Source organism: Thermobia domestica, chromosome 8 (genome assembly GCF_964235325.1).
Source record: "Thermobia domestica chromosome 8, izTheDome1.hap1.1, whole genome shotgun sequence".
Taxonomy (NCBI): Eukaryota; Metazoa; Arthropoda; class Insecta; order Zygentoma; family Lepismatidae; genus Thermobia; species Thermobia domestica.
Genome location: NC_137461.1, coordinates 89,904,295 through 89,923,584, shown reverse-complemented (window position 1 = coordinate 89,923,584; position 19,290 = coordinate 89,904,295). Strand labels below are relative to the sequence as shown.

At 33.8% G+C, this 19,290-nt stretch overlaps 1 protein-coding gene across 1 annotated transcript; it reads left to right on the top strand.

The window, feature by feature from the left end:
• Window positions 1-2,232: 2,232 nt before the first annotated feature.
• Window positions 2,233-9,339, top strand: LOC145693061 (uncharacterized). The gene is made up of 5 exons (XM_081768732.1): window positions 2,233-2,323; window positions 3,776-3,847; window positions 4,872-5,303; window positions 7,167-7,640; window positions 9,132-9,339. Coding segments are annotated over exons 1-5 (981 nt in total). The 5' UTR covers window positions 2,233-2,322; the 3' UTR covers window positions 9,134-9,339.
• The last annotated feature ends 9,951 nt before the right edge of the window (window positions 9,340-19,290 follow it).

The following is a 19,290-nucleotide window of genomic DNA, read 5'->3' as shown; positions in this document are numbered from 1 at the left end:
ATTTTTTTTTAAAAAAAAAAACCTTCTCATTTTTGAGGAGAGTTTTTCTTAAATTTGAGAGGAAATATTCTCAATTTTTGAGAACGTGTGTTTCTCAGTTTTGCGGCTATCTGAGCATTTCGAATACTTTTCTACTCACTTTTGAGTATACATGTTCTCAATTGTGAGGAGAGCATTATTAGTTTTTGAACAAAGAGTTTCTCAATGTTGATTACATTCATCTCATTTTACGGTTAACTTTCTCATTTTTGAGAAAATATGTTCTCGTTATTTTTGAGAAATAGCAGTTTCTCATTTTATTTAAGAATATTTTATCTCGCTTTTAAGAGAATTTTTACTCAAAAGTGAGTAAAATTTACTCAAATTTGAGTACATATTGTTCTTATATTTTGAACACACACACATTCTCACTTTTGAGAACAATGTATTCGGAGCTATTCTGAGAACACAATGTTCTCAAATTTGAGTCAATTTTACTCATTTTTAAGTAAGTATTTTTAACAGTGTAAGTATATATCTGGATGCAGGGGCGCACCCAAGAGAAGGGATCCACTGCGTTCGTTCCATTTGACATCGATTCGCATCAACAGAATAAATTACCACCAATGTGCTCGTATGCATGAAACCGTCTTAGACAGGGGCGTCATTTAGGGGGGCAGGGAGGGGCAATTGACCCCCCTGAGTTTAAGATCTATATAGTTTTTATCAATAGAATAGTAGAAAGTCAGTGAAAAACTCGAAATTTTACTTATATGAAGGGGTCTTTCCCCCCCCCCAAGCAAAATCTGAAATGACGCTCCTGGTCTTAGATGTACTACAATATATTAGAATACATTTTTACATTTTTACAACTGGTAGATGGCTTCTTAATTTACTAGTGGTATACCATACAGGCTTATAACGGTTCGATTTAATCACAATATCATATAAAAAGTCTAACCTTTTTGTCTAGCTCTCTTCCACGTACAAGGGCACATTAAAGCACGGATCAGATAGGTTCCTGTCCGCGCGAGCATAGATGCCCCATGATATAATGCGTTTATCAAGTGACTTAGTATAAATAAATACTTCTACACAGTTCTTTTAGAGCATACTGAATTATAAAATACTTGTTGCAGTTGTTCTTATGTTATAAACGTGTTTTATCTCTGATTTAGTATCCCTTGGTTACTAAAAGTCTTTCAGTTTAACGTCCCTCGATTATGCCCTTTAGCTTAAGGGAGATGAATTATTAAGGCAAGTAAATGATGATGGAAGAATTGGTGGAATGAGAATATGAAAGAGAACCCACGGACATGATGGTGTCCACCACAAATTAACTTGGGTGGAGATCGCACCAGGTACCCCACACACCAGATTTAAGCGCTCTACCACTGAGCAACTCTGCCTCCCTCTTGGTTAGTATTGCAGTCACTTCTGCCATAGTGCCACCTCACATGCAGGTAGGCCAATTACATTTTATTCCGGTGAATGGTTATCGAAGGAACTCCAACATACTAGTTTGTTCATGGGCCCATAATGGTATTAAGACAGCACTGCCCAGATATTATTACCGTAAATGCGCGCGTAATTTTCGCCCTCGCATAATTTTCGCATCCCAATTTTGAAGGGCATTTTCTGTATATTTTATTTTCCTCGCGTAATTTGCGCACGCGAGGATTTGACAGTGATTTGTAAGAAACTACACTTCTTAATCAATTTTTTAATGTTATTTTTCTACAAATTTAGAATTAGTTGTTTGTTGTCAATTCTTGCTACAAAGAAAATGTGTACCGGTATTTTCGTGTTATTTTGACTCGGAAAAAAATTAGATGATGTTCACTGATGTGGCTAATTTTTTCCCTCTCATAATTTACGCACCCTTGTTTCAAAACACTTTTTTCCTTTAAAAAGGTGCGAAAATTACACGACGAAATACGGTAGTTTCAAATTCAAAGATAGCAATTAATATTATGAGAATCACTTGCAAGACACGCGAAATCTTTGTTATCAATAACTAATCACATAGGCTCTTGTTTTCGATTTACTTATCAGCTTTTTGAAAAATATATTAACAATAAAATCTTATCAAATATTTTAATTCGCTTGCTAACATGAATAATATATACTTTAATCACAAATACAATACTTCTAAAATTAGCGAAAATGAGATAAGAGTTTTTTTTTTTTTTTTTTTTTTTTTGTATTATGAGAGCAATACCAAAAATGACATCCCCTTATCTCATAGAGATTTTGGAAACCTATATAAAACAGATGTAAAACTAGTTTCGTTAGTTCACTTCTAGTATTCCTTTCATTCGTACTACAGTGAATCATATCAAAAGTAAGTATATTGTAAAAAAAAAAGTAAGTTTAAATTGTATCAGTTCATCATCTCAACAAAAAGCCTGAACATTTACATTTAATTAACTTGATACAATAAACTCACAAAGTTTTTTATAACATTCAATCTGAAAATTAAGTCTATAAACAATTTCAAACCTACTCTGTATTCACGTATTGTAGAGTTTGTATTTTAGCGCTAATTTATAGGTATATATAATGTTCTTGATTGCACATTGCCTTACAGGGAGTCATAAATATCTAAGTGCAGTAACTGGCAATGAGAATTCATATTAGTTTTTATTTAAGTAGTAAACACAGCTATACGTGATGTATTTGAGATTTATTCCAAGTAACGAAAATGTATTATATCTTCTGTAAACTTTTATGAAAATAGTTTCGTGAGCATCTTAATGTTCTGCCAAAAATTACACGCAGACGTGCTGCTATTTCTTTTCGGTGCTTTTTCACTTGTTCTTTATGTCTTTCGACTCATAAAGGCTCTCCAAAATGTCGTTTATCCAAGAACGTTTGATACTCCGTTTTATTACTCTACTGTTTATTTCTCGACGCTGTTTTTTCATTCAGAATGCATTGTTGCCAAATTCTATAATTAAAGTCCACAATGTTCCTCCTCCTCGCTACCTATATTTCATTCCTCGAAACAATTTATAAATCGTTTATGCCACATACTTTATTATTTTTCGTAACAGCGATTTCCTCATAATAGTTTCATTTTTTAAAAAAAATGTTTTGTAAACGTAGTTGCTTGGCAACTATACAGAAGCATGTTTTTTTTTTTTTTTTTTTTTTTTTTTTTTTTTTTTTTTTTTTTTTTTTTTTTTTACTGTATACCTTTGAATGCGAGTATGCAACTTCAAAGGTAAAGATGGCTGTTTCTAAAACATGATTGCAGAAGGAAAGAAAATAATAGATATCATGTAGAATAAGCTGTATTTTTTGTCGCCGATTATGAAATAAATTGAGCTTGAATTTATTGCTCAATTTGTGTAAATGTTATTAAACTTCTGAAAAAATCATTTTCGGGAAAGTTTGCACGAATGTAAGCTTGAGGACACGGTGGCTAAGTGCTTGCCTCTCGTGTATGTAGTAGCTAGTTCAATTTCCAGCCAAGTAAGTTCGTGGTGGACATCATGTCCGTGGGTTTTCCCTGGATACTCCCGTTTCCTCCCGCAATTTCATCCTACCAATTCTTCCATTATCATTTATTTGCCTTAATTATTCGTCTCCCTTAGCCTAAAAGACATAATCGTGGAATATTAAACTGAAAGATTTCATTTCCGAATTTAAGCTTATTTCTGAATTAGAGTTTATTTCATACGTGAAGCATTTTCTTTTTAAATTTTAAAGTATTTGCATACATTATCCTATAGTTAATGTAGACATATGTATTCACAATAATGATTATTCATTATTATTATTGTATTTTCAGTGATGAGGTTTGAAGCAGGATTGATCGTTCTTTTTGCCTTAGCATTGAGCTACTCCCAAGCTCAACAAACTCGTAAGTATTAATAAGTATTAAATTATTTTACATTTCTATCAAGTTTGGTCATTGTAGAAGAAAAATGAAATATAACAATATGTATTAACAAGGAACATTTTTAAATATATATATATATATATATATATATATATATATATATATATATATATATATATATATATATATATATATTTGTTAATATCATGATATACATAATGATAAGTATTTGAATAAAAAGTTTTTGAATTCTTACATCGCTCAATGTAACTAACTGCTTTTAGCATAGTAGTATTTGTTGAATTTTAAAGAATCAAATTAGAGCGAATTCCTAAGCATTATCAAAGAGAGCTGACAATTTGTTGACATCTTTTGCGATTATTGGAATAGACTTTCTAGAATTTTCTTTGTCAAATTTTAATTCAATTTTGTTATATTATTAAATCCTTTATAATTCTGTTCAAATGAACCAAAAGAACATTTTATCACTTTTTCAAAAATATAAATATAAGTTTTAATATAATATTCCTTCGCATTTTGGCTCATCTTCGTCAATAATCTAAATCATAGCCTAAATTAGATTCTAAACCTCGAGACAATAATGAGCTCAGCATTTCATTTTAATTTTTATAATTATTACATCTTTTGGGATTTTTTACAAATGGAATAATGAAAGCGCAAAATAAATTATCTCTTCTTGCAAAATATAACAAATGAATTAGTTATCATGAAGTGGTAGACGTCAAAAGTGAAAAGTGAAACACATTTGGAAGTCCAATAGAAGTTATGCTGATGTATCTGCACAATAAAGTAGTCTTAGCGTTTTAAGTGACACTTAAACCAATTTCAAAATATGTCTATGGTGAAATGCGTATTAATATATTCATCATGCATCAAAGCGTAAAGTTTTAATTTATTAACATTAAAGATAGAGACTTCGGTAGTATTCTTACTTATGTAGGATAAACTCTAACGTGGCTATCGTTGTGCCTTTTAATATGTAAATTTTTGTATATTGAATCATCTTTTCGGACTTTTTTTATAGGTGCATGTAATGAACACACTACGGGATATAAATACGTTACTTTTGATGCAATCACTACTATTACTCATGGATTGCATCTGGATTTCCAAGTAATGGCTGCTTCAGATGCTTATCTTCTAATAACTAACAATGGAAACACGTCACAACCTTACTTCGAGGTTACCATAGGAACTGGAAACAATCAATACTCAAGCATCAGAAATGTAATGGCAGGAACAGATATAGTTCGAGTTAATACACCTGATATTCTAAATCCTGTGGGTTACAAAGCTTTCTGGTTAAGATATTACGGAGGAGTTATCGATGTTGGAATTTCCGGAAGCATAACACCTTTCTTGTCCCATTATGTTGGAGACTTTGAATTGAACACTATTGGATTTTCCTCCTGGGTCGGAACAGACGCTCGATGGGTAGTTTACACTGGAACAGGTGGTAAGTGAAGAAAAAAGTTATTAAATGTCACAATATTATGATAATAATAAGGAATTACTACCTAGATAAAGTATCAGATAGTATAAGTATCAAGATATATATATATACTATTTACTTTGTTATTGTTTAATGTTATTAGAACACCAAATGTACCTGAACAACACCAGTAATGAAATGCACGACGTGAAGGTTCGGAATATCCATTTCAGGCTAATATTGTGATACTTGATGATCTAGCCCATAGTATAAATGTTAATAGATCCAGAGAAGTTAGGTGTTGTTAGGACATTCTTACATTATGTATTTATTTCCCCATGTAACTCAGAAGAACAGAAAATCTGACCAATCTGGCCAAAAGAGTGCATATTTTGTCTTTTGTCTTTTTTTTTATGTGTATAGTTAGTCTAATATTAACACGTACAAATAACGAGAAATTGCTCTAACAACAGACGACCACCTTCTCTTGAACATAACTTCATTTAGAAGTCACATAAGTTTAGTAGATAATTGATAAACAATCTTGTATATGGAATAATTACACACCTTTTAAGTAAAATCTTACTTATTTTATGATTTAAGAATTCATTGTTAATACAATATTCAATAAAAGTTATATTTAAGCCCTCATAATGAAGTCACGTTGCAAAGTAAAACTAACTCCAGAATGTAGTTTTAAGGCATGCTTCAGGAATATGCTTTGCCATTTTAATCTACGGTACTACAAGCACAGTTTCTTATTACAAATTAATTCAAGTTGTGTTCTTATTTCACAAGTATTGAATTTCTATTAAACATAAAAACTTGAACAATCGATCAAAATATGTAGATTTCATACTTTCTTTCATGAGTTATTTATGTAATGTGGCCCATTGATCTCGGGAGACAAGATTGATAGTTCTATTGTGTCACTTCGAAATTTCCTTAAAGAATTTACATCTTATCTTATGCTTTGATCTTTAACGCTAAATTAAATCTTGCTTTGTCTGACTGTTGGGCTTAAATATGGGTTCGAAACTATGTAACAAATGTAGCTACACGGAACTACTAAGCCATAAGAGAACGATGGACAATCTTTTCTCTTATAGTTCATATCCATAATTTAGCATGTGAAGGAGTATTTGTGTCACTGTCACTGTATTGTATCACTGTGAGGAAAAATCAAACAACAATGAAAATAGCCTGCTACATTGTATGTTTTCATATAGTTACGGTGCATAAGTAAATAAAGAATCCATTTCAACATAATGAAAACTAGCAACTGTATCAGAATGGTAACGAATAACATACTTTTTTAGCGACATGAATACTTATTTTCTCAATTTGCTCGAAAGCTACGAGAGAAATTTTATCCTCGTGCATATCATTTTGTTTAGTTGGATGTGATCTATCATTTTTGCACAATATTACAGTTAACAAATTTATAATTTTAGAATTATTCATAATCTGGGGTTATATCTTGTTAACGACATTGTTATACTATTGCCTTGCTAAATGTTATAATGAAATGCTTGATTTGTGTGTGTGAATGGCATATGACCTCACATATTAATTTTTAGGTTTACAAACAAGTATTTTTTCTATTTTCTCAAAACCTACGCATGAAGATTTATCATATGATTTGTTCAGCTCAATGATATCTACTGATAAATATACTTCTCATCTTTGGACAATTTTTATCCCGTTAAACGCTAATAATGTTTGTAGAATTTAATAAACATTAGCTAACAATTTAAATAACCATTAGTAGATCGGACATACTTATCAATGTACAAACATAACAAGTATATAAGAATTATGTCTAATTACTAATAAGTAAGATTTGTGTATAAGCTTGATATTGAAATGTATGTTTCATCTTTTCAGCCCATTCATTCGCAACAGCTAATTACGGATACACACATTTCGAAATAGCACCACCAGAAGTAGGCAATGGCACATCCCCTGGAGTTCATCTTCAGTTTGGAGTACGCACAAACTCAGATGCTTTGGTTCTTCTCTCCAGACATGCTTTCCCTGCTGTGAACGAACCAGTTTATGAAATTGTTATTGGAGGCACAAACAGCGGTACAACTCCAATGCACACCAGCGTTCGAAGGATACAGAGAGGACCTGAACTAGGAACCATTGTCACTCCAGATATTGTGAACTCCAGGACCTTCGTTTGCTTCTGGTTAGATGTTACAGCTACAGGAGTAATAACACTTGGTACTGCTGGAAATCCAGTACCAATTTTCCAGTATGTCGATATAAATCCTCCTGTATATCCTGCCTACTACGCTTTCTCTAGCGACTATATTTACCAAGCTGACTGGCACCAACCCTGTGCATGCAGTTTCTGTAAGTATTCTATATATATCTTCCAGAATTTAAGTTATTATATCGATCTCCTAAAAATGCATTAAAAAATATCCAACAAAATTGTCTTATATTAGATTTTGAAAGGTTCACATTAATTTATTGAATAGAAATTAGAATACATCGATTCATATTCTTCAATTTTGTAAGTAGAATTTAAAACAGAAACGATGTTTTATATTATTAATTTTACACATTTAATTAAATGAATTTTCGTGTGATTGTTCTGGATTTTGTCCTGACTACTTCAAAACAGAACGAAAAATAACTCTTTTATACAATCATAAGGAAACGAAAATATGATGCATTTTAGTTTTTGTCTGACTGATCAGCTTCTTTATCACAGAAATATCAACTAAAGTGTGTAATTATCACTCTTGTGCTCGCGGTTGGAACATTTGTAAATAAAAGAAAAATTCCTTTAAACTTACACAACACCATAAGTGTTTATAAAAATAACTTTGGTAAAAACTTGAGACTAATTGTCTGAAGACAATTCTCAATTTTATTTCTTAAAATTTCATTGAATTTCCTAATATAGTGGAAGTAGTTAGAGCTACGAATATGAAAGTATTCTTACAGTTTGAGTTACAAATTTAAACAGTATGCTAACCAAGTTTAGTTACTAAGATAAACAGTATTTAGACTGATTATGGATGTATGGACTCGTTTTGAAACTTGGTCGAAAGGTTTCATCAGTATCATTCATTACTTACTAGATATATGGAGAATAATAAAATGTACCCCTTTATACAAATATCAATTTGTTCGAAGTATTCGTTCCAGTATGCTAACAATGTGAGTTTCAATTATAAACAGTATGCTAACAATTTTAGTCAGAAATTTGAACAGTAAGCTAAAAGAACTATTACAAGCTCTTGTTTTGTCTTATATTGCCTGAGTGGTCTGCTCGAAATCAGGTTCTAGCCTTTTTGCTGTATCAACTTTAGGTAGCAGTCACTAAATAAAAGGAACAGGGTTGGTGATTTGGGTAACTGCTGTCAAAAATCTTCCTCAAAGATAAAGGAAAATATATATGGGTCAAAAAGATATATGGAAAACTGGGCAATGAAAGCTGGAAAAGAGATATGAATTAAAATTAGAAATATTCCCTGTAAACGAACTAGGTAATTGAGGCTTCATCACATACATACATGTTACTATTTAGTCAATATAAGAACATTTTGACTTCATACGGTCTTTAAAAGGTTAGATCCATAAGAGAGAAAGTATGAGCAGTAACAACATTATTTGTTCAATTTTAAAATGAACTGTCATTCAAATGATTTGACAGGTTATTTTTATGCTGTTTACCTACAAAAATCTTTAAAATATTAAATTATGTTAAACAGCAACATAAAAAGGGAATAAGATAAGGACAACACTATTTAATTAACGTAATTTTAGCGTAATTCATTGTAACTGTAAACATAAAAAAAAATTCTAATTTTGCTATTTCTTTCTTTTTTGTAGAAAAAGATGTCAACAATTTGACTTCGAAATGCAGATTGAGCCCATAACATCAAAATAATATCCGTATTTATCCTAAAATTACGAGATTTTTTACCTCAGCTGGCATTAATTTCCTTGAAACAATTACAACTGTTAACTTATTTTATATTTAAGATGTATTTAATAAGAATATAACTTATATTTATTAATAAAGATCTTGAAATTTTAATTTTTGACATTTTTATTGACTCCTGATATAAAATATTGAAAATACAGTGTTATTAAGTTATTATTTGTATAACAAAGTTATTTTTTGGAAAGAGATTTTACGAACAGACAAAAAAAAAAAACGTTACATTTAAGCATCCACAGCTTTGTTAAAAATTTATATTTTTCCGAGCATGTATACTCGTAAAGAAAAAAATGCGTAGAAAGTGTTATTCATAATAACATTGCGAAAAAGATTTATACTACTGCTTTATTGCTCTTAAAGTTATCACAATAATAATAATAATAAAAACTAAAAGCTGAAATAATATATGTCGAATAGTTCAACATCACAGAAACGCAATATTACTATAGACTACAGTATTTTATTGACAAGCACACTATGGAATCATCGTGTCACAATGTAGAAAATGCGCGTAGAGAGAATGGCATTTTGAGCTTCTGGCTTTCAAGAACGAATATGATCTAAATGGTTACTTCAGGAGTGGAAAAAAAAATTACTTTCTCTCAGCTACTTTAAATATCTTTGTAAACTGAAAAAAAAAAAAACAGCATTCGCTTAAAAACAAAAAAGTGTTCATAAAATAGCATAACTAACACAAACATTTTTAACCCTCTTGTTACGAATATCTAAATTAAACGAGATGATAATGACATTTTAAACAAAGTAATAGGAAATATTGTATTACTTCATAGTTACAGATACGCGGTATTTGAGAACAAGGTATCGACAGTAGCTTATATATGTGTGCGAATTGATTTATATTCCGCAACGTATAACAATAACTTCTTAAAACGTGTCAAGTAAATACGGTATATAGAGTTTAAATCCTTTCTTTCGGGTACACTTTTTCTTTTATAAGACTATACAAAATGCAGAACGTAATAAGAAGTAGTGAAAATTGAAAATAAATGAAATGAAATCTTTTGAATTACGTCCCACGGTTATACCGGTAAGGCTAAAGGAGACGGTAAAGATGAGAAATGACTGAAATAGTGGAATGAAGAAAGTGGGAGGAAACGAGAGAACTCCAAGAAAACCCACGAGCACGGTGTTTGTCCACCACAAAGTCCACACGGCGCGAGGTGGAATCGACCCAGGGACCCCATGCACCGGAGGTGAACGCTCTACCACTGAGTCACCGCGCCCTCAATAGTGAAAATTGAGTTCTAGATAAATTCAATATACTAATAGAAATAGTGCATGTCAACACGTGATAGAAAAATAAATGACAGACAAGCAGACAGAGAATAAAGAATCAAAAATACATTCAGAATGGGAGTCAGTTCAGGGAATAATCAAGAAAACTGCAGAAGTAATAGGAAAAATGCTAAGGGAGATAAATGAAGTTTGGATCGACGAGAAGTATCTTAAAAAATATTGCAGCTAAGAATGAAATAAGGAGAAGGTGTATCCGAAAGAGACCAAAAGTAACCACGGAAAGCATCAAAAGCTAATGAGAGAATCCAAAAGGTTATTGAGAAGAAGAAAATGGAAATGCTTTTTTAAAAAGCAAATTGAAGAAATACATATGTTAAATGAACAAAATGAAATACAGAAATTCTATAATGCAATAAGTAAAATCAAAATAGGATTTTAATCAAGGGTGACAAGATGTAAAGACAAAGCGAAAAAGACATGTTAGAAAGATGAGTAGAATATTTTAATGAATTAGTAAACGAAGAGAGGAGAGAAGATAAGACCAAAGAAAAGTTAAAGAATATAATAAAAATGGGAAGAGAAAGCTACGAAGTCCCTGTACATCAGGAAGTTGAAAGTAGTTTTCAAAAGAGAAAAATAACAAAACATCCACAGAAAATTAAATAAACATTAAATTGTTCAAATGTTTCTCTCTCTGTCTCTCTCTCTCTCTCTCTGTCTCTATGCCCTATAGAACCCGAAAGTTTAATGAAGGTTCACAAAAGCTCTCCATTGACTTCTGATATTATCTAATTGAATCCAGTTTTTACTTTATATTCCTACTTCTGTTCGATCTTAATATTTTCCTCCCATCTGCGCTTAGGTCTTCCTAATGGTCGTTTCATGATTGGATTTCCAGTTAAAACTTTGAAAGTGTTCCTACTTTCTTCCATTCGGACTACATGATCTACCGACCTAACCCACCTAGACTTGATGACAACATCTATCCTAGACACTTGAAAGTATCTACTTTATCAAAAGTATTATTTGATATTTTAACGCATCCACAATTTGCCGTGTTAACGACCCCGATGAACTTCCATGTATTTAGTTTTCTCTGCATTTACTTCCAAACCCATGTCCCTGCAAGCGTTTAATAAGACCTCTGCATTTCTTTCTATTGTTCTCTATCATCCATTCTCTATTTACATCATCAGCATACGCCATAACCTGTGAATACCATTCAGCTCTAGGGTCTGGAATTTTTCTTATAACATACTCCAGAATAAAGTTGAATGATAAGGGCGACGACGCATCTCCTTGTTTCAGGCCATTCTCGACATAAAAGCTCGTGGATAAGAATGTTCTCACTCGGACCTTACTTTGGGATTCATTTAAACACATCTTAATTAATCTAACTAGCATTTTCAGTATTCGAAATTCTGTAAGAATGTTGTATATATTCCTTGGTCGGTAGTTCGCCTAAATCTGCACTGATAATCTCCAGTGATTTCAGAGGATTTTATGGGATGTTGACAGAAGGGAAATGCCTCGATAATTATTACAATTATTTTTGTCACCTTTCTTGTGAATTGGAACAATGAATGATTCTTTCCACTCTTGTGGTGATTCCTCCTTGTTTCAGATGGGGATAATGAGTTTGGCGGAAGAGAAATGCCTCGATAATTATCTGAATCAGTTTTGTCACCCTTTCTGTGAATTGGAACAATGAGTGATTCTTTCCTAGAGATGCAAAAAAGCCGGCTTTTTTGAATCGATGGTTTTTTTCACATAAAAAGTCGGCTTTTTTGGGAAAAAAACGAGAATTTTGGAAATTTTGGCTTTTTTCAACTTCATGATTTTTCTATCTAAATAGCTTTCTTATAGTATATTCTATAGTTAGATAAGAATTCCATGACCTGAATGTGATATTTCGCTCTGAAATTCACCATCAAGATGGATGGAGCACATGTTTTACGAATTAAAGCTAACATGAAGAATGTAGTATTTGAGGGTAATTTTAGAGGCTATTTAACTTTATTTTAACTTTTGAGTTATCGACATCGTTTTTCTTCTCTAGTTTGTCATCCGTATTTCATTTCTAAGAGCTTTTAGTGCTCTAGCTTCTAGCGCAAAAGTTAAACTTGCCCGTTTTTCTATTTATCCGTCAAAGCGTACGTTTTTCAATATTTCCGTCAAACCGTACTTCCACATTTCTGTTATACTGTAGCTGTGAAGTGATTTAGCAATAATTTTCCGGACACAACCTTGAATACCAATTTATACAAATAATCAGTAGCCAGTGGCGTATTTAGGGGGAAGCTTCCGGGCTTAAGCCTCCCCCGAAATCTTACTTACTATAGTAAAGTATATGAAATATCTTGCAGAATTTTCACATTTTCAGGCAAAGCCCCCCCGAAAGTTAGCAAAGCCCCCCCCCGAAACAAAATCGTAAATACACCACTGTCAGTAGCGGATTTAGAAAAGTACTTTAGGAGGGTTTTTTCTGATTGTTTCGTTTCCTAAAAAGTCCTAATTTTATTTGGGAAGTGCTTGAAGTTTATGAGTACAGGCATAACTAATATTTCGTTTCGTTTATATGTTTAGCAATAATCTTCCGGATACAACTTTAAAAATCATTTTATACTGAGAATCAGTGGCGGATTTAGAAAAGTATTTTGGGAAGGGTTTCTTACTAATGTTTAGTTTTTTTAAACATTCGTAATTTTTATTTGACGGGAGCTTAAAGTTTATGAGTAAAGGCATAAATAATAGATATTTAGTTTGTTGCAGACATTCCGAACTTTGGGGAACGGGCTTCAGTCCGAAAGACCGCCCCCCTAACCTTCGCAAAACCGTCACTGCTGGTAATTAGTAATAATAACGATTTAAAAACAATAAAAAAGGAAGTCGTCCAACTCACAGTACACGCACTATTTCTACATTCACAGATGGAATGAAGAAAAGCTTTGTCAGAATGGTCGAATGCTGGTTGAATCCCGGACTTCCCGATAGAAGCGCAAAAGCTAATCACTCAGTCATGTTTGTTGTGCAGTTGTATTTAGCTTAACTTAAATATATTCCGTAGTCTTTTTTTTTGGGGGGGGGGGGGGAGTTCCGTAATGATATGTTGAATCCCTCTTGTTAAAAATTCAGAAAACTTGAGGATTGGGTAAACTGTGATGGTGGTTCTATAAAACTTAACTGTAGAATTTCAAGAATATACAGAACCAAAAGCTCTAGATGTGCAGCCTTTAAGTGTATCATATAAATCTAAGTATTTCTCTTATGTTTATATTTTAATTTTGTTTTGTTTCAAAAAGAGGGTATGGAATATTTTGAAGTAAAAATACTACATACTATTTTGCTAGTTATTTGTGTATTCTTTAAAAAGAAGTGTTTACTTTTAGGGTTGGCTGGTTTACACCAACTTTTTTTTTTAATAACTGGTTTAAACCACAAAAATAAAAAGAATGAAAAATGTGAATCGTGTGAACTTCATGGTAACATTTCCAGATATCAAACCACCTGCAATAGTTTCATTTCCCTTTCACCTTTTAATCAAGGTGCCCCATGTTCAATTCTCGGTCGAACCACAAACCTTCTTTCATGCGTAACCCAAGTAGCGGTTCGGATGTTAGTTTAAGCGAAAGTCTTCTCCTTGATAACCTCGGTAAGGATGTTAAGCCTAAATATACGAAACAAACCAAATTGTATATTTCTGCATGCCTAAATGCGTGTTGTTTTATAAAGAAGCCAATATTGCTTAAATATATTGATAGAAATTGGCAAAATTTATCGATTGCCTACGTAGCTTCCAACATTAGCTTGGATTGGACTTTCAATGATATCTACGTACCGGTACTAAATTTGTAATTTAATACCTCAGTTGTAGCGTACTGATTATGGTACGTTGACCTTTAAATTTTACATGCAAAGCAATAACAGGATTTTCCCGTTATTGTCTTACATTTCAAGTAATGACGGGATTTTCCCAATGGCTAGGGCGGGAGATTCTCAACTTAAGAAATTTACTGACCGCACTTCTTTAAGCTTATGGGAGTTCTTCCGGCATAACCCCGCTGTTGCATAATAACATCAAGGCGAAACAAACTTATTTCTGTGAATATGTAATATAAATACATAAAGCAAAAAATCTAAGTCAAAAAAGCCTGGTTTAAACCAAAAAAGCCTGGTTTAAACATCCCCCAAAAAACGGGTTTTTGGCATTTTCAAAAACAACCACGGTTCTTGCCAATTCTGCTTACTTTTGTATATAGGAGGTTAAAAAATTCTTATTATATACATTGGTTAATCCTGTGGAATTCATAATGTAAATATGTTGAAGAAAAATTGTTTGAAATATTTTTTCGAAATTCATAGTTTATTTTCGATGTTTTATATGATTATCAGCATCAACCACTAATTAAATGATTTTTTGTGTTATAGAGAAGCGATACAAAGTCTGTTTTATCAATTTAAAGCAGTATTTTGAAAAAAGCCCAACATTTCCGAAGCAAAAAAGCAAAGCAGAAAAAACCGAGTTTTTTTTCAAAAAAGCCGGTTTTTTTCCGAGCCCTTGCATCTCTATTCTTTCCACTCTTGTGGCAATTCTTCCTTGTTCCAGATAAGGAGAATGAGTTTATATTTCTTCTTCCATAATTTTTCCCTCCAGTTAAAATTAACAGGGGCGCTAAACTCAAAATAAAATCAAACATATCAACGAGGACATAGAGACGCATAAATCCGTGCATACAGTACGGTGGATATATCAATAGTTCAGAATATATTATAATCGAAGTCACTATAGTCCACCAGATATTGCTTTTAAGTCTTTTGTATCGTCTCTCTCGTACACTACATCCTTCACAAACTTCGTTGACGATATTGCAAAACATTTACTCAATTATCAGCAATCCATAATAGTGGATGATACAAACTGGGATCTTTTAACTACGAAGACGAAGCCTTGTAATATCAGAGTACGATCTCGGGCCTTAAGCTTGCTATCTGTCCTCTTGGTCCAATTCATCACATAAGGAGCTCAGAATCATGGATTGATCATGGATTGATGTGACATGGGTATCCAAGGAAAAACATGTAATTTACCATGGTAAAATTCACATATCTGTCATCTCCTATCATGTTATATATATCTTACGAACTTTGTGTTCCGCAATATAAAACTAAACTCACCTCATGCAGAGACTTTACGTACACGAATAAAGTAGATCTGAAAATCAACGCTGCCTATATGCCATGGCATTCGATAAACCGCCTACCTGCAGTTGACGAGCGGGTAAATACTCTGAGTTCTTTAACCCTTTGGGGATCTTTTGGTACATTTTGTACCATGCGCGTTTTTCATGGTACATTGCGTTATTTCTCTTCTATTTGAGCTTTTTCGTCCGGGTTTTTTGGTTTTTCAAGTCCATAGGCATTGTAGAAGACATTACGTATGGTTTCACACCTTCCTGCGTCCAGACATAGGAGGTGATGACGTCATAATTTTGAAATATAAATTTTCCCTTATGAAGCCTATGTTTATTATTTTTTGGCGGGCTTATTTTTTCACGTAGAAGATTGAAATTTTGCACAAACATTTAGTCCACCGAGTAGTATTTACCAGATTTTTTGTTCCGATGTCAGTGTTAAAACAGGGGGGAACCAGAGGGGCAAAGGGTTTAAAAAAAGGGATATTTTTCTCCCAAAAATCCCGTTTTTCGTCATTTTCCCGCCTCACATACATGATGAGGACACGTGAGTCATACCGTCTGAAAGGCAGTTCCATTTTAAAGAGAATGACGGTCGAATTATTACCCTAGGGTAATTAAGGATGTCTCAGGGAATTTTTAAAAAATATACTTCTATATAGGGAAAAATGGGAAAAGGTCGGTTTATTTTTTTTGGCGGGCTTACTTTTGCACCTAGAAGATTGAAATTTTGCATAAACATTCAGCCTACCTAGTAGTATTTATCAGATTTTTTTCAGATCTGTGCATTAAAACATGGGGGGTTCAGAGGGGCGAAAGTTGAAAAAGGGATTTTTAGACCCAAAAATCCCGTTTTTCGTGATTTTCCCGCCAAACATACATAATGGAGACACGTGAGTCATACCGTATGAAAGGCAGTTCCATTCTGAAGAGAATGACGGTCGAATTGTTATTCTAGGGTAATTAGGGCAGTCTCAGTGAATTTTTATCAAAACCCAGACAGCACAATGCACGTACAGTACCCGTATAATACATGTACAATTGCGCGGATGCAACATGTGCATCATATGTATAAATGCATGCCTGTACATGTGATACACATATACGTCACAAGTCCTATTCAACATCTTCACGTGCACAGGACATGTGCAATGCACACGTACACGTCCTGCACAAGTGATTTTAACCTACTGCGCAGGTGATTACAAGTAGCACGTATTCGATTTACACGTAGCACAAGTGATTTACATGTAGGACAGCGGGGATTTACACGTAGCACACAGGTGATTTACATGTAGAACAGGTGATTTACATGTAGCACACAGGTGATTTACACGCAGTAACCAGGTGATTTACATGTAGAACAGAGATGATTTACACGCAACACACAGGTGATTTACACGCAGTACTCAGATGATTTACATGTACGACAGAGGCGATTTACACGTAGCACACAGGTCATTGACACGCAGTATGCAGGTGATTTCGTCGTATTGCAGAGGTGATAAAAGCATATTCGAGATGCAACGGCAAAAAAGTTTATACATTTGGTGCCTTATGCGGGAACACACTCTATAACACCAATTTTTTTTTTTGCTAGCCGGAGGCTAGCACCCTGTTAGAGGGCTACACCCTCTTTAAGGGGGGAGAGTTATTAATGATTAATGGATTGAGGATTAATAGGTAGATGGGCTAAGTGATTTTATTTATTTATTTATTTATCATAGAATATCTGGACATTATGACCTTTGCGATCATAATCATAAATTTAGGAGGTGAAAACTACTTAATTATATAATTATAAATTGACGTTACACATTGTTATAAACATATAGAATGAATAAAAAGTGAAATAACAAGTATAATGAGTGAAAATATAAAGAAAGTGATCATAAACATATAAGGAAATTAATATGTAGAAAAAAATGCATAAATACTTAAACTCCGAACACAATTATATATATGATTTGGTGATTGAGAAATCCTGATAGATTAGACTACTAACAATTATAAGTTATAGTAAAAGAGAATGAAGGTGAATAATGGGATGAGGTGCAATACACGGGACAAACACAAGGGAAATTAGTATGACAAATGAGGTTATCTTCTGCCTAGGGGCTGCTCTAGGCTGATGAAGACGGAGGGAGCCCTGTTAGAGACAGAAGGTCTTACTGTGCAGAAAATGATGGAAATACGTGCGGTAGATGGGCATGAATTTGATAGTCGTCGAGTAAGAGTAAATCCGGGTGATCAGGTGGCAGCGTATAACAGTATAGAGTGAAGAGCAGACTAAGTGGGGAGTAGGCAAAGCGGGGACGGACAGGATGAAGAGCATGATAGTGCATAGTATCGAGGAGTAATGGCTGGTGAGAAGTGTATCTGACAGTGATGAACTTCTGTCTAAGAGATTCAAGATGATACGAAATGTCGGGGAAGGTGATGCGATCATACAGCTCACGGGTTGGGCTTGGTAATTGAATACGATGTGCGATGCGGAACGCATGTCGCTCTAGGATGCGTAACTTTTCATAGTATGTTGGAAGGGCGGAAATCCACGCAGTAAACCCATACGTAAGCACTGGTCGCATGAACACTTTATATGTATTCAGAACTGTTTTAGGTTGTAGGCCCCAGGTTGTGCCAGTCAGTCGCTTTAGAAGGTTCAGGCGCTGATAAGCTTTTGCAACTACTTTCGTGAGGTGTGGTTTCCACGTGAGGTGAGAATCATAAAGAATGCCCAGATAAGTAACGGATCGTGTTTGAATAATTGGAGCGTCATTAACTGTGAGTGAAAGCAGCGAGGGGTTGCGGTGTACTCTGGTGCGTTTTCGTGGGGGTATAAAAGTAATGGCCTGTGTTTTTGCTGCATTGATTGAAAGACTCCACTTCTGGCACCAATGGGTGAACTGGTTGATGGCTTCTTGGAGAGCTCGAGTGATCTGACGGATAGTATTTCCTAAGGCTAGAAAGGCAGTATCATCAGCATACTGAAATAGGTACACATCAGGAGGAAGTGGAGGGAAATCGGCTACAAAAATGATATATAACAGCGGAGATAGAGCAGAACCTTGTGGTACTCCTGACAGAAGGAAGATGGGATGAGAAAGTTGATTATTGATGCTGACGTAGGAGAGACGACATACAAGAAAGTGATAGATGAAGCGAATATATGTAATGGGAAAAGCAAAATGGAAAAGCTTATAGAGAAGTGCCAGGTGCCAGACTTTATCAAAGGCTTTTTCGAGGTCGAATAAAAGTAGGCAAGAAGGTTTGACAGAATTATAATGATTTGTGATGAGACTGGTGAGGCGAAGGAGTTGATCATTGATAGAGAAAGCCGGGCGAAAACCTGCTTGATGAATAGGAAGGATATTTTTGGATTCTAGGTACGGGTGCAATCTTTTAACGATGATGCGCTCGAGAATTTTGCTAAAAGTGGATGTCAGTTGAATAGGTCTATAAGAAGATGTGGCGGTAGGTGGCTTGTTTGGCTTCAAGAACATAAGTGTTTTAGAAGTTTTCCAATCCGTTGGGAAGAATCCGGTACGGAGAATGAAAGTATAGATGAGGGCGAGAAGCGTCAGAAGTATAGGAGGGC

Coding starts and splice junctions, on each gene's coding strand:
- LOC145693061 (XM_081768732.1), top strand. Junction 3,848..4,871: donor CTCCCAAGCTCAACAAACTC/GTAAGTATTAAT, acceptor CTTTTTTTATAG/GTGCATGTAATGAACACACT. Junction 5,304..7,166: donor AGTTTACACTGGAACAGGTG/GTAAGTGAAGAA, acceptor TCATCTTTTCAG/CCCATTCATTCGCAACAGCT.